This window comes from Falco biarmicus, chromosome 4, assembly GCF_023638135.1.
Source record: "Falco biarmicus isolate bFalBia1 chromosome 4, bFalBia1.pri, whole genome shotgun sequence".
Taxonomy (NCBI): domain Eukaryota; kingdom Metazoa; phylum Chordata; class Aves; order Falconiformes; family Falconidae; genus Falco; species Falco biarmicus.
The window spans coordinates 72,148,582-72,165,624 of NC_079291.1; the positions used below are offsets into that span (position 1 = coordinate 72,148,582).

The 17,043-nt window shown below is 37.2% G+C and overlaps 1 protein-coding gene across 27 annotated transcripts in view; it reads right to left on the reverse strand.

Annotated features, from left to right (window-relative positions):
* Positions 1–17,043, reverse strand: part of RBFOX1 (RNA binding fox-1 homolog 1) — a 918,501-nt gene that overhangs the window by 64,176 nt on the left and 837,282 nt on the right. For 20 of the 27 annotated variants that reach the window (XM_056338126.1, XM_056338147.1, XM_056338152.1 and 17 more), the window contains one exon: positions 3,375–3,455. The exons of the other annotated variants lie outside the window; for them this stretch is intronic. In XM_056338126.1, the coding sequence (XP_056194101.1) occupies positions 3,375–3,455 (81 nt within the window). The remainder of the gene's footprint in view (positions 1–3,374; positions 3,456–17,043) is intronic. 27 annotated transcript variants of the gene reach the window in all.

Here is a 17,043-nt window from a genome sequence, read left to right on the forward strand (position 1 = left end):
TAGCAAAAAGAGACTGCAAGTTCTGTGCAGCAGAATTGTTTGATTTTCTAAGTTTCAATGAGATATCATGGGTATCCTCCAGGAAGCTTCCAGTGAATGCTTACTTACTTGCTGCAACTTGGTGTAGTCTAATCTTTACTTTCTAGATACATCTCCTTCCAATACTTGTCTACATTCTGCACTAAGATAACAATGAAGGATTTAACTGAAATCAGTTGTATTAGTTCTGTCCTCAAGATGTCAATGCTAAGGGAATCTATAGCAGCAAGATGAGACCATGAGCCTCCTTCCTTTGCTTGTCTCAATAAGGCAGAGTCTGTCCCACCAAGAGATGGGAACACATTTGCATGTTGAAACTATGCTTTCTACATAACAAATTATCTATGCCCAGAATTGATGTGCAAATGAAAAACTGATCCAGGTCCCATCTTCTGCTTCAGCATAAGAGAACAGATGAGGCATGAGAGACTATTGCTACTGATTTGTTCCACTGCTTCCAGAAGAAACAGCTCATTTCTTTCTGTATTATGTGAAGGGCCAGAAGTGATGGAAGGAAGCAGAGCCATGTTTCCAACTCCCGACATGTTCAGAGGTGTAACTAATCACTGTACAGGGAAACGTACAATGTGATACATAAAATATATCCTGGGGAAATAAAACATCAGAAGGGAAAGAGTAGCTCTACAAAATGCACTCTTCTTTATGGCTAGCCAAAAAAAAAAAAAAGGGTGTGTGTGTGTGTGTAAAAGTGTTCAAAGTCATCAGACTACTAGTGACAATTACAGTCAAAAGTCAAAAAGTTAAATGAGAAATAAATGTAGTCAAATTAAGAAAAATACATTTTACAACCATGTTTCAGTCCTTCATTCCTTATAGAATAGAACTTGGGAGCAAAAAATGAACAGTCAAATTAAAGACAACATTTCTAAAAGTGGGGACCATCCTCTTCCAAAATACCTGAAAATTCCTAAATGCCATTAGCGTTTCATGAACTCCAAACCTCTCAGAGGGCTTTAAAAATCTCAGCTGACTCTTTCCCTTCTGTTAAAACAATTACAAATTTAAAAACTCTTAATTCTTACATTGTCAGCTGTTCTGAAACATTACATGGTTACAATATATGTACAAACAGAAGAAATTATTAACAAATTCTTCAAAGAAGGTGGCTGCAATATTGTTGTCTATGTGGAATGATAATAGTAAAAGTACTATTCTCATAGATGTTAACGTTGACTTATCAGTCGTTATTTCAATATTACAAAGGTACACAAAAAATGGAATATAGAAGATCTTTAAAATGAAAGAAAAATGAGACAAAACTCAAACTTCATTTCTATTCACTTCTTAGTAGAATTTCCTATAGAAATGGAACTATTTTACATCTTTATTGAAAGTTTTGTAATAAAGAGAAATAAAAAAAAAGTAAATAATTACAATCATCAGTAATTGCAGTAAGTTTGTATTATTAGGAGTTGTGACCCTGAGGGGGAAACTACACTTTGGCAATATGAGATACTATACATAATAAAAAAATCCCCATGACTTGCAGACACACAGATTAAAAAAGAAAGGTGTAATAATTTCTACTGCAAGGGCTACCAACAATCGCTGTTATGAAACTGTGTATTACACATTGCCCAGTGGGAGGCAGATAGGCAAGTCTGTTTTCCTATGTATTTGGCATAATTGAAAACAAACAGGTGTTTGTTAGGATATCATTATTCAAGGAGCACCACTGCAAAATAAGATTTTTCAAAGGGATTGACTCATGAGCCATAATGGAAACAGTGAAGTATAGAGCTTAGCTAGCTATACAATGACTATCTAGGGATTTAATAATAGTGGAAATACCATGCAATGTAAACAGCAGCCCCAGAAATAATTTTCCTAGGATAGAACTCAGTGAGATAATAGGAGCAACAGGGTAAACTTCAGAAAGGCTTTATTTAGAGTAATTTCCAGAAAATGAAAAACAAACACTGCCCCCCTCCTCCAAAAGAAGCTCCCTAAAAATGAGATGAATGAAATGTTTGCACAATTTTCCAGGAAAAGAATTTCAGTCAAAGACTGGTATTTCAGCCAAAAAGGAATAGCGCACTAACAGTGTACAAAAGGGAACATTGATTTAAACAGTATTTTGTCTCTGTGTTATCAGAAGGATTAAAAAAATCAACACTGCTTTGAAAAGGTGACATGGTATAAAATATTCCTGGAGCACCTGGAAGCTAATGCATATTTAACTGATACTTTCATTTCCAATTTAAGACACTTAATATATTTTGTTAGTTAACTATGTATTTGTAGACTCCTGATTTGAAAGTAGATCCCATATTTATACTGTAAAAGCAGCAGCTCTAGGGATAACATTCATAGCCTTTGACATAAGAGAGTTACATGACTGTAGAGATGATCACTACAGAACTCTATTGTCCTCATTCCTAGTTTTAATTAATAAAAGCGATTAATTGTTTTAGTAGTCTAGATAAGCTTTAAAAGAGTAGAATTGCATTCTATATTGAATACAATCTTCATAAAGAGCGTATCCGATAATGTTAAATCAGACAATGTAAAACATTTCCTTTAGAGAGGACTGCTATGAACACAGAGCAAATGCTGCTGTTAAGCTGCAATTATGACTATTTCATTAAGCTACAGGCTTCTTAACTGACTAGATTTCAGAATGGGCACCAGTGGTACCACCAGTACAATCTAAAACGCTCTCAGAAGAATTGGTTCCGCTGCTGCTTCAGAACTTTAGAAGACACATTCCTTCTCCAAGGTTCTGTACAGAAAATTGGCCGATGGCAGCATCTGTTTCATCAGCTCGTCTCTGCTATTTTTATTATGGCAGCTTTTTATAATTCGAAATACCCGCTTCCACAGAGGCTTTTTCCTTTTGTGAAAGACTTCATATCTATTTGCTTCCTGACACAATGAAATGGTAGTATGATAATAAGAGGTTTTGTTTATTCAATCACAGTTGTGACCAGGACAAAAAAACAAACACAACTTCATCTTCTACACAAAATGCAGAGTGCACAACAGTACTGGATTCAAAAAAGTTTTACTGTTACTGAACAACTTCTGAGCATTTCTGTAGAACATTGCAACACAGGTTGTCTTTGGGTTTTTGTTGGGTGGCTTGGGGTTTTTTTTCTTCTTTTTTTTTTTTTTTTAAATGAAATATACTTTGAGGATATAGAAGCAACTAAAAGCACTGATTTATCTGTTGACATTACTTACATATGTTTATAAATACCACATTTACTTTAACAAGAGCTATTGGGAAAGTTTACATTTTTAGGGGGCTTAATTCACATTAATGTGCTTTTGTCACAAAACAAAACAAAAAAAGAGCCATAACACTAGCTTACTTGTGGATGTGTATACTAGTGAACTGGGGGCACTGTACACGGGAGATCCCTCCTGGTTTGCCTGGCACAGCAGCACCCTGCCTACAAGAAAGAGAGAGAGAGTGGTATCTGGTTTTGGAACACTCACACTACACCTCAATTTTTATCTCAAAACAGAAATAAAGTCATAACCGGAGCAGTGCGGTGAAGCAGGGGCACTTTTTGTCCTTTGACTTCAAAGCAGAAAGAGCCCCAACAGACATGTACAATTATACATTTGCAAAAGCAAAACACAGACATCCCCCCAAATACAAACACCTTTTTTTAGCCCACAGGGAAGCTGGTGCAGGCTCCGGGTGTTGGCGGTGCCCACCAGCCCCTTGCGCAGCTGCTCTCTCTCCCTCTGTGCCCTACTCTCCAATCAGGAGCTGCCCAGTTAGCCCTGCTGCTACTGGGAGCAACTGGCCCACCCAGCCCACCCAGCTGCTCGCTGCAGCTCCCTAACATTGCCTGCAATGAGAGGCCACTCAAGCAAACCCAGCAGCTGCAGCAGCTGCAAAGCTCCCAGATCCAGCTGTCAGGCCAAGGATGATCTCTGTTCTGTGGCGTAAATTAACATGGGCACAAGCGTTTACTAATGCACGTGAAGATTTAAGTATTTTTTGCTCAAATGAGAAATACATCAACATAAGCTACTTTCCAGTATATAAGCTGGATGCAGGATTAAGAACAAAACAAAAGAAAATAAGTAAAACCTTTTTTTTTAAAAAAAAAAACAAAAAAAACACAACAACACAAAAACCCCAAAAAGTAAAAGTGATAACGAAATAAATTTAAAACAACACTTTTGCAATGCATGTTCATTTTGAACAAATGACAGAAGTTTAGGCTTATTTCCTGATTTGGTTTTTGGTGGTTTTTTGTTCTTTTTTTTTTTTAATGAACCTAAATAAAATGCCTTACTATTTCAACATCTTAAAATTATATTTTAACAGTCTTAGCTGAACACAGATTGAACATTGATTAGATGTAAAAACAACTATACTTTCCCGCTAGTAACAAAATTTCTGCACTTCTGGAATACAGTTCACCAGGAAGAACTGGATGTGACACATCTGGTTTTGCAGATATATGTGTGTATATATACACACACATATATTACACAAAATTACTTATATACATACACTGACATACTTAAAGCTGTCAGGATGTGCAAGTCACACAATTTCAAATACAAAATTTATATGAAGATTTGTGAGGCTTTAGAAGTTACGCATTGACTTATAAGCAACATAACTCAACAGAGTTGAGTCAAGTATGTTCGGAAAGACAAGATTACTTACAAATGGTAGGCATGTTTCCAATACAGCATTACAAGAGCAATTCTCAACTTACATCCAGTTACCAGACCACAGCTCTTTCCAAAAAATGTTTCAAAAAAATTTCTGTCATTAACAAGTTCTTTGATTATTGCTCACAGCTGTCAGTTGAAGTAGAAATGAAAGAAATACTAAAGGAAAATAATTCTTAGAATTTATGCAATTTATCTAAGACTGTGACCACTGGAAATCTCATGAAATATTATGCTTCCAACCTTCCCAGACAAGAGCACACCCTTAACTAACAGGATTTGGAGATGCCTGCTTTTTTTCCAGCTATCCACTACAGAACTGAAAGACATAACAAGCTAATTTATTTCCCCCCCTTAAAGACAGAATATAGTTGACTATATTGATACATATCTCTCTCAGCCTTTCAAAAAAATCCACAAGTGGAAGCTGTTAAATGAGCATATACCTGTTGAGATGCTAATAGCAAGTACCATTTTCAGGCTGGTAGATAAACAGACCTACCAACACAGGCTCTTGGCACTACAAATGCGCACACTGGAACGGGATGTGTTAACATCATAGATGCTTCAACACCTGTGCTACTACAGAAGCCAGAAAATGAAAGTGAGCTGAAGACAGTGACATTCTTCCAGCTGAGCGAAATGCAGGAAGGAATTGTTAAAATCAATAATTTTCATGAAGTTTTAAGACTAATGTAACTATAACGACTTCAAGCATGTTTAGTAAATACATAAAGATAAAAGGCTTATAGAAATTGAAGACAGTAGCTTTTTTATATTACTTAACATAAATTCCAGATGACACTTCGCTTGTTCCATGGTCTACAGGTATTTTCCTATTCTTTGCAACTAATATTATTATATTTTTTCTGATTTCATCTCATAGAAATCCAAATTTCCTTACTCTAGTCTTCTAATTTCTAATGAAAGTTCTTCAAAACAGATGGTTTTTTATCCATGCTACTAGAGTGTATTTAATTTGTTGCATAGAGCTTTCTAATTATATTTTGACATTCGGCCTTTGTGTAATTTGTGCATAAAATTAATATTAAAAACTAAACCACTATTATTAGATTTTGTTAGAAAAATACCAAACTTTTTAATCTACTTTTGTGAGAAAAGATTATTTCTGCTGCATCTAATTTTGGTATTAAAAATATTTTAATTGTAATTAAAACAAGTGGGGAAAGACTGAATTATTTACAATAAGATTTTCTGAATAAACCTCAGAACACTGAAACAATCTAAAAATTCCCTAATGAAAAAAAAATAATATTTTTCCTCTAGAATACTAGATTCTCTCATGACAGAATGAAGGTTTGGGGGTTTTGTTTGGTTTTGGGTTTTGGTGTTTTGTGTGTTTTTGTTTTTGTTTTTTTAAGAAAGAGGATTTTAATATTAAGTTCTTAATATTTCTGTTCAAACTGTAATTTAATAATATCACGGAGCTGATGAACTTCAGAAAATTACAGTCATCCATGAGTCCATTTTTAATTCTATGATACCTTGTGTATTAGCATATTTAAGTCTGATATTTTCTTGTTAAGAACAATCTGCACACTTTTTTGCTTTTCTTTAGTATGAGCATCTACTTCTTTGGTCACAGCAGACACGTGACCAGTGAGACAGGATTTCGGAGGTCACCAGCAGAAAGCCCCTCCTGACTTGCTCCACCAAAAGGATCAGAAAAAACATAGCATATGTGCCTGGAGAGTGTATTCACTACAGGCACTCAGGAGAGCTTTACATAGACTGGTGGCAGAAGGGAAACTGAGGCAGCCACGCTGCGGGGTGGGATGTGAGGGGAGCAGCCTGCAGAGGCTGAGGCAGCCAGTGGGTTGTGTTGCTGTGCTGCAGCAGAGCGCGGCGGTGCCAGCTGAGCACCACCCTGAGACTGTGCAGATCCTGCCCAACTGAGTCACTGATCAACCTTGGTACACAGGTGGGCAGCGTAGACAAAAATGTACTTTTCAAGATCAAAAATTATTCCCACTCATACTTCTCTTCCTCCAATGTTTTCTCCTACAGTCCATGGTTAAGAATCTTACTGTTCGATTATGTCCTTTGTTCAAGCACTATAGTTATTTTGAGGAAATAATTATTCTAACAATATTCAGGGCTGTGAAGAAAATGAAGTGAAGTCATTAATGTTTTTAGAATACTAAAAATTCAGTTCCAAATGATTCCCAGATATCTGACTAAAAGTACTTTCCTAATTTTTCATACTTTCAAATATAAGTTTTTTGTATGTTGTTATTTATGTGATTTATAATAAACTAATATACAGAGCATAAGTGAAAATACCAATGTACTAGTGATGATGCACAGACTCATATGATGCACTGGCTCATACAAGTCACACGACAAAGTTAACTGTATTTCTTAAATACTCAGGTAGCTAAGAAATACCCACAATCAACACCAGGGAGCCAGGATTTTAAATCACTTCTGTTAAACATAGCTTTTAACTGGAACCGCTGTGTAGCCAGCACTACAGACAGCTTGATCTGGAATAAGTTTAAAGGAATTTGCACAACTAGTTGGAATCTCTTACAGCTCCTTTGTAGAAGTATAAATTGAAACACTTTCAGCTGAAAAAAAAAATAATAATCATACCTACTGTTAGCTAAAATTATGCTGCTGATGTAAAATTAACAGTGTTGCATGGCCTTGACCATGGGAGCAGCCCTCCGGATCACAGGAAGGAGACAAAACTTTTAGAAACCTTCAGTCCCGGGACTGTATGAAGGTTATACACTGTTACTGAGAACCTGAGCTTAAAATGCATCACCTCCCAGTACGGGTGACTTTAGTACCTTTGCTCATAAATAAAAAGTTTCCAATTTAAAGTGCTGATATTTATTCCCCAAGAATTTTGGGGGATTTGCAAAAAGGAAGAGGACAGAAGTTGCACTGCTGCACTCGGTAACTGGGTGGGGTTTTGCCCTGGCACGCGACGAAGCAAGGCATAGGGGACAAACGGCTCTGCTGCTCTCACTGGGGGAATCCTACCAACCACAGCATCACATAAAGCTCTTCAGACAACTCGAACATGACAGTGATGCTGAGTTCTCTATAGCACACAACTACCTCCCTCATAACCAGAGGGTAATCGCATAAGCATGTGTAATGGCAGAAATTAAGCAAGTCAATCTCCAGGACTGGTCTACATCGGGTGTTAGTACATAGGTAGCTAAAATGAGTGTTTATAATATAGGAACTAGGTAATTTACCACATACAAGGAGATTTAGTAAAGATTACATCACTGTAATCCAGTGATGGCACTTATAGCCTTCTTTATATGTATTTATCTATTGTGCTACCAACAAGAGCTTCTTACTGCTTTTTGCAACTAAGTACCAGTTCTTAATTCTACACATGCTATACATATAGCCTGTACACGTTCTATAATACTATTTAAGAATCCCCCCCAAACCCACATGAGAAAGTGAAAAAAAGGTAAAAATAATTTGTGTCCCATTTTCCCTATATTATTATTATAAAGTGCTATTTTATGACTCTAATCTAAAAGCTGCATTATTTATTAAATTCAACAATTATTTTCTCTTTCTCCCCATACAGCTGGATGTTCCATGGCCCGGTGTTCTCCCTCGGTTAGATCTCAGTCATTCTGATTACTGTTTTTCATTGCACCTTTTGCAACAACCATTATTCCTATACGCTTAATTCTTCTTCAATGTATAATGTAGGAAGAAAATGATAAAGCTGTATCTCTCATGAACATATCGGGAGGTTTGCTAGTGTATCCAAGATCCTCACAAACGATCCATGTCTGCTTTCAACTTGCTGTTTGAAAAAGTGTAATTTAATATTGGTCTTTCCAGAAAGAAACAGCATTATCTTTGTTCTGGTCTGAAATATTTTTCTATGATGGATTATTTCAAAATGTGTCACAGCACTGGATCAGAAACACCTAACTAAAAGGCCGCTGTTGTACAGTAACAGTGTATGTCAGCTGCTGTTGTCCCATCTGACTGGGGAATTTAAAGAGAGCCTCTATCTTGAATACATAATAGCTGTTAAGTGCTCTTTTAGCCCTTCATTATCAATCCTTAAACCACAGGGCCTTAGTAGGCTTTTAAATGTGCTGTTAATTAAAAATAAAAGTGCTTTGTGACTGCCTTCAGTTATTTGGGATCTTTCTATACAGGGAATAATGCTGCTTCAGATTTTAACGCAACAACTCACGGATGGTTGTGTTGGTACATTGCACTGTTTCATCTATTATTAACAAGGAATAAAGTAGCATCACCCAAAAATACCTCCTTTCTTCCAATATGTTAAAAATACAACCAAACCCTATTTTGAATTCCCACAAAGTTATATAGTTTCACTTAAACAAGAGAATTGCACAGTAGACAGGAGAACCTAAAGTAGTTGATGTCCAAAGGTGAGTTTGTAGGTCCAAATCCGTATCTATATTACCTCCTGGCAGCAAACCTGAAATACATTCAGTTATTGAATAATCTGTGTATACTTGCTACTGGCAATGAGAATGAGAATCTGTGCTCTATACATGCACTTACGTAGTAAGTCCCTGACCCACACATAACTTCATGCAAGTTACTAAAAACCGGGCAGGGTGGGGGGCGGGCTGGGCAGGGAAGCCCAAGGTGGTGACGCTGTGTGTCTCTAAGGCATTTTATGGGATCTCTTTACTGAAAAATTCTCCTTAAGATGCCAATTTTCCTTCCATCACTTTTTAAAGCATAATGCATATTTCTTTATGATCACCTCTCTTAGTGTCACCAAAACATTCCATGAACTTTGGCAATGATCCAGGGAACAATGACTCAGGGAACAGCAATGCATGTTATAACAAACATAATTTGTAAGCCATCCTTCCAATTATCTTTTGCTGGTCTTTTGCTTTCCAAGCTTTTGGGAAACAGACCTCCCTCCCCTGTTACATGTGTTCATTATCCAGTATTCTAAGTCATGTAAGTGAAAATCAGAGGAGCAACAAATTTTGCAGCTCTGATGATAATTTTGTATGAGAGTCTCCTAATTCACATTCTTCCCACCTATTCCTTCTATAGCACAGATAACTTATTACAGGGTAACAAGAATCTCTCCTTCTCCAGGAGCTGACATACCATACTTACCAGTTTGTACTGTGGTGTCTTAGACTGGGAAAGACCTTGGGGACAGCACAGGAGCTGGGAAGCGGCAAATTCTTTTAAGTTCTGCTCCCACGCCAGCATCCTTTTCCTGCCTCTCAACATGATGAGACACTTTAAAGCTTCAGCCACTCCATCAATGAAAAGCTAAAAGGTATATCTGCTAGTGATCCATTAAAATTCTCGAAGACTGCTTTAGGGCAACAGCTTGACAATGCAACAGGGCGTTGTCACTGGGGTTTAGTGGCAAATTTAGGCTGTTGGTATGTGGCAAAGTAATGCCAGCTTAAAAACACACCAACTCGTTCCTGTTTTAATTAGCATACCACTCTTACCATAGATGGGCCGTATTTGGCAGGAACAGTTTATGTAATGTGTCCATTCACATTGTAAAACATTTGCAATAAGGCACTTTTTCCAAACATAATTTCAAAATTATTAACCAGCCACAGACATTTCTGGTCTTGTAACCAGAATGAAACTGCTATGTCATGCAAACTCAACTGCTGTTTGTACCAAAATCCTTAGCAAACCTAGAGACTTTACCTGTGCTTGTTAATTTTTTATCATTGGCATCCAAGTGTAAATTCTTATCCACATACTATCAACAAAAAATCTAAACCTGGAAAGGCACTATGTAATAATGCAAAATATTGGAGTGGTACTGTCGGTATTGCCCATAACTAACTTTCCTATGAAATACGTTTACTGTATGACATATATATACACACACACACAAATTCAGGTGCACATAAATTGATATTCAATAATATCCACTGCCATTATCTTATACTGGAAGAGGTGTCCCACTTTACTCCTAATCTTTCTAGGTCCTCCCAGCAGACTAAAAGGCAGGGAAATGATGGTTATTCTTGGTTCATCATAACTTTATCTTGGTTCAGCTTTAACTTTGAGAAACAAACATAAGAGAAATTCTGATGTATAAATATAAACTCTGAGATGGTATTATACTGTTCTTGAAATAGGATACTTGAGAATATAAAAAATACACCTATATTCTGCTGATTACTAAAATGGGTCACATTCATACATCTGCCTTACGAATAAAGGTTGCAATATGAATAGAATCACAGAATGAATTAAACTGGAGCCTTTCTGCTCAAACATGAACACTATGGTTTCACCATGGCCCTGGAGGGATTACAAGTAGATATGTTTATACTTTATCCTCTCATATTGTGTCAAGACACTATTTTCTGTGTAAATTACCTATTTCAGTAAATCGATAAGACAGAGATGCAAATCTAATGCAATTAGATGCAGAGATGCAAATTACTAATCCCTCAGTTCTATTTGCTTACCCCAGTGGATGCTGGTTTTAATTTACAAATAAAATTCTATTCTGAATAACAAGCTGAGAATATAAAAGAGCAAAAATTGAATCATCATGCATAATCCTGGCTTTAGTTTGCCTATTTCTTCCCCAGCCCGTTCAGATTCCAGAATTTCAGGAGCATGAAAAAACATTACAAAAATAGTAATACAATGTTTCTAAACTTTCTAAAACATTTACTTTTACTAGTAGCAGCTCTATGCTTGGAGATTTTCCCCAAATCAATTTTCACAACGAAAATCTGACCGCACCAAACTGACAGAGATTGTGTACCATTGTAAATCACAGATTCATCTCAGCTACCTCCTCAAATGACTAAACAAATGAAAACTCAGTATTTTGAAATTTATTCTCAGTAAGTATTATGAAATGCAATTATAATGTAAATCTATCAGGGATTCTGTCATCCAATGCACAAAATGGGAAAAAATGCAGAAGACTCAACAGAAAACATTAGCTATACGTTTGAAATACAATTCCTCCATAATCTTAAATTGCTTTAGCATTCATTTACAGATGTAATTAAGGTTTAACACACAGCAGACTTGTTTTCCATTCCGCTTAACTGTATTAACTTTACATTTCATATATTAATTTATTACTTTACATTTCAGAATAGTTTGTCTGCCTGACTGTCCATCCTAAGGCATGGATCTTCCTAACTTTGTTATTCTTCTAATCAGAGGAATTTATTCCTCTGCATAACTGCTATTAACCTATCTAGCATTGCAAATATCCCACCCAGTCCCAAACAAACAAGCGTTATAGTGATGACCTTGTAGTTTGTCTTAAATTTTCCTTCTAGAGCTCCTTAAGCTATTGCTTTTTACATATATCCATAGCTGGTAGCTGAATGACAGTCTCAGTTTGATTCTATGGGACACTGCGATGCCTACCGCAGCCCAGAGCCCAGGTCCAGCCAGTGCCCACCCAGGCTGACCTGGGCTGTCAAGCGAGATGGCAGCAGTAGCTGTAAACCCAGCGGGTTTATATCCAGCCTCTAAACGGACATCATCCACAGTCTGCACAATCGCTCTGCACCAGGTTTAGCCTTGCCCCTGAAGCAGACAACCTCAGCACACACGGTTCAAAGCTGTCCAGAAGCCGAGCTGCATGACGTACGGCCGTCAGTGTGTGTGCACGGAGCCTCCAGGACGGCCCCCATGCAGCTCCTTGCAGACAGACTGTTCCACATCTACTGCTCTGCAAACCTCAAGCCAGCATGTGGCAAGCAGGGATAATTTTCAGACTTACTTAAAAACCATGTTAATGCTGCAAACTAATGCAAGAGGAGGCCAGGGAGACAGTTATGGAAAAAAAAAATATCTCAGTCTAATGTTTATAATTAGACAGTTTTAGGCTGCCACTATATTTAATTTATTTTTGATGCATCACTAATCAGGAAGCCACAGAACACATTTTCACTAACCACCAGAATGATGTTTACATTAGAAAAGTCCAAGCATTACTTTTTTCCTTAGAAGACTCTCTTCGTGAGTAAAGCACAGTACTTAACTTTCTTTTTAGCCCTTTAAAGATCGATCAATTTTATCCACAATAAAAAACATTTGAACAAGCATACAAGAAGTTGGAAGCAATTTAATAACAAAGAAAGGGCAATACAGCTCCTGCTTGATCAGAACGCTTGCTTTTGTTTTATTAAAGTAACTTTGGTAAAAGTTACTAGGGGAAATCAGGAGAAACATGGAAACATGGCCAGCTGATCAAAGAACTCTTGTTATTCCCCCAACACATACTTGGTGCTACCAAGACCGCACCTGGAGCACTGCATCCAGTTTTTAAGCCTGCTGCTGCTCCAGTTGGAATGAAATGTGAAAAAATTGAGAGGATATGTTGGAGTGAAACAGATGGGCAGGGGCCTAGAGCTCATGTCCTGTCAGGAGAGGCTGAGGGAACTGAACTTGATTAGTCTAGCAAAGAGGAAGTTAAAAGGCAATCTAAAAACGTTCTCTGCTTGAAGGAAGTTACAAAGATGATGGAGCCAAAAATCTCATTGGAATAGCAGTAGATGGTAATATAAAAGGTCAGTGGTCACCAGCTTTAGCTTGGAAGGTTTAGGCTGGACATAAGAAAAATGTTTTTCACTAGTAGGGCAATGCAGCACTAGAAAACATATTCAGAGATTATAAATCTCTGTTTGTGGATGTATACAAATACATGGCTCACCTGATGTATCACTGGTGTTAGTCCTGCTTCAAAAAGCAAGCTGGACTGCACGACCTCCAGGAGTCAGTCCCAATCACAATTCCATGATTTTGTTAAGAACTGTCTGTCCAGTGTCAAAAATCTTATTTCATGGGTGTGAAATGTCCAGGTTATGTATGATCACCACTGCATTCCACAGCAATTACGCGAGATCTGGGGAGGGGCCTGCTCAAACTTACTATACCAGCTCCCTGCAGAAAAGGGAAGGAGCACAGAAGAACACTCCTTCAAACAAAAGCAGCCTTAAACTAAACAAAGGTATGTATCGGAGATAAGTGGACTACTTGAGTAGTCGGCAACTCAGCTGAACAGATCATTTCTCTACAAAACTAAATGTCAAGATGTGATCTGAATACTTTAACTTGGTGGCCATGGACTGTAGTGCAAGAGTGACCATCACACGGCCCCTCTAGTCTCAACCACCTTGTTGTCATTTGGGTGGCATTTTGACATGTTGGATATAATCAAAACATATAATATTTTCAAAACCATCAAAAGCATGTTCCTAAGGTAAAGTATTCGAAGACAGCAAGCATGATTGTCCTCTCCCAGGTGCTATCCTAGTTTCCAACCATTTGCAGCTCAGGGACTTCCCAAGCCCAAAGCAGCTTCTGTGTGTTTTTAATAATGGTCAGTGGATTTCCCTCCCGTGAGCTAACTACAACGTACTTTTACCACACGTGGTGTTCTGTGCTAGAATAAGGTACTAAATCAAATAAGCTGCAATCATAATCACATATTTAATTATGACTATACCTGGTCCTGTATTCACCCACCAACTCCCAGAACGTGTTAAAATAGAATTCAGGCTTACTCATGCACAGGAATTTATTATTCCAAGCCTACCTCATGCACATTGCTTTATCTTTGGGTCAGACATTATAAGAGGAGCAAGTTTACCTAAAGAAAATAAGAAATTTTCATAAGTGCCACCCAACAGAACTACCACTGCAGAAATTTATTACCTAGCAGTTCAAAGGGAAAAGCAGGTTTTTGAGTTAGGATGTCAGCATGAGGAAAGGCATCTTACTCCTCTGCAAAACACATGCAAGGCATACAGAAGGAACAGAGGCGAGAGAACTTTTGCCATTCATTGGCCCTGCTTCCTTCTTTCCGATACCAACTTAAATAGACTTTTTCTGTTCTCCTATGTATTACTTCATTTCTACATGGTTTTTTTCCACACCAAAACAGCTAATAGAACAATTCTTCACCTTGCCTCCCTGCCTCAACTTTGTGTTTTGCACCCATCACCATCAACTAGTTAGCACAGTTTTGTCATCTCAGAGTATTGTTTGTCTACATGCAGTAACTCCTGACATGACTTCTAGAAAAATCTCCAGCATCAGGGATCTGACCTCTTACTGGGTAACGGTGTAAGGCTGCTGACACTGCATCATAGTGGGGATGCAGCACTGACTTACACTTAATAACTCCAAATCCATGGACTCCAAGTAGTGAGATAGGATCAGTGCGGTTTTGCTGTGTAGTCACCTCCAGACCTATGTCTCAGCAACTGTACCAACAAGCAAATGGATCCAGCGCCCACCCCCCCACCCCACCCCCTTGAAAAACACCCACCACCTCCTTTCCCTTGTTTTGAATGAACTCCAGCTTTCAGCAAATTTACGGTTTCTGTTTTTCAAAATTCTATTTCTGCACAAATTCATCATAATCCATATACCAGAGTGTAGCCACAATTCCCAAACTTTTGCACAGGAGAAGCAGGAACTCCCCTCTTAACCATTCCCTATCTTCTGGTGTAAAGCTCTATCTACAGTTCATGATGCACCATGAAATAATCAAGCGTATAGAATTTCTTTCAGCGATCACATAGGAACAGTATCAAAGCTGCAGTATATACTGTGTTATTAAATATACATGCAAACAGAAGAAACATCTTTAAAAGGGTAATACTGACAGTATCTGTGATTTTCTCTTTAAAATGTGCAGGCTTCGATACGATGATAAATATAGGTCGATTAACCTTGCTCCAGAATTTTATGTATAACCAATTAACAAAATTAATCTTTCAAAAAATAAGTCATTGGCATTATTCTTTGAACAATCCTTGTTTAGTTTCCATGACAGTATACATTTTAATGAAAAAGTCATTATAATGTAGCATAAGGCATAATTAATTCTGGAAGATTTTTCTGAGTAAATAGCTAATACAGATGCTGAATTCCATTTTTCTACTGCCTTTATTAATCTTTCATAAACCAGTATTTCCACTATAATGGCTTGTAAAATCTCCACAGAAGTTTTAGAAATGCATTACCTGTCATCAGTGGTGTTAATCTAGCTAGGATGCCATCATTTGTATGATGGGACTTTAACATTACAGTCTTGGAAACAACAGTTACAGCTTTGTTTTATGCTTTGAAAAGGTGCATCTATATATGAGATGGAACACTAAACAATAATTATTTATTTTTTTCCATAGAAAATTATTTAAACTCTTAAGCTAACAATATTGAGAATTTGTTTATTTAGGAAAAAACTGCTTAGTCAATGCCTAAGTTCAAATCTTAGTGTATGTAATCAAATTGTAAGATGAATTAATCTTTACACTGACAGACAGCCAATTTTCACCGAAACTATGCCTTACAGATATGGTACAGCGAACTTTTACCCTAGGATTAGAATTGCTGTGCAAGCATCTAATTCAGCTTCAAAAACTCCAAACACCTCCACTAAGAAGTGTTTCTAGGGTATTTGCTGAGCTTATGCAAGACTCATTTAAATTCAAAGAGAAACACTAGAAAGATGAAATGAATCCCAGGTGCTCTTACACTCCAGAAATAGATGCTTTAAGACATGAACAAAGAGAATTAGTTTTAGCAAACATACAGGAAACCTCTCTTCCCCTGGATTCCTCTTATTTAAGTGTATGTTTTTATACATATATATAGTACTATGGTATTTCTTCACCTCCTGATTATATATAACATTAGATTTCAAAGTTTTAAACAAACTTGTGAAAGGAAGTTTGTTACAAGATCTGCTTCTTGGAGGATACTGCTAGCTTCCAAATACACAGCATGCTAAAACACCCCAGGCATCTAAAACTTTTCTGTCTTCTGAGGGAATATAAAATAATTAAAAGCACAAGCTCTTCCCCCTTCTTTAATTTTAACTGATGGGGAAAATGTTCCAAGCCACATTGGAATGATAACTACTAAGTGCCCAAGAAACTGGGTGCCTACAACTGTCCTCACTGAGTAAAGACTATTTACGAAGTGACTACAACTACTCAGCTACATAGCATGAATCTTGAAAATAGCTTCTGAAAAACTTTTAGCACTTCATGAGTATTCAGGAAAAAACCCCACAGATGTCATTAGTCACTTATGTAAAAGGAGAATGGGATCTATACTACTTGTCATTGATCTGTGTTCCATGACTTCTTCTAATGGTACTTCTTCACTAGGCTAAAGTAATTTCTTTCTCCACTGCCAACTTAAATGTCAAAATTTTTGAAATATTGTTTGTTGGTTATGACCAGGCAAGGATATTTCCTCATGTGGGTCACTGCAAATACAACTGTTCTTTGAAAGAAGATTCACCACTTTTCCAGGTAATTTCTGTAACACCTTCTCCCCTACCCTGCATGC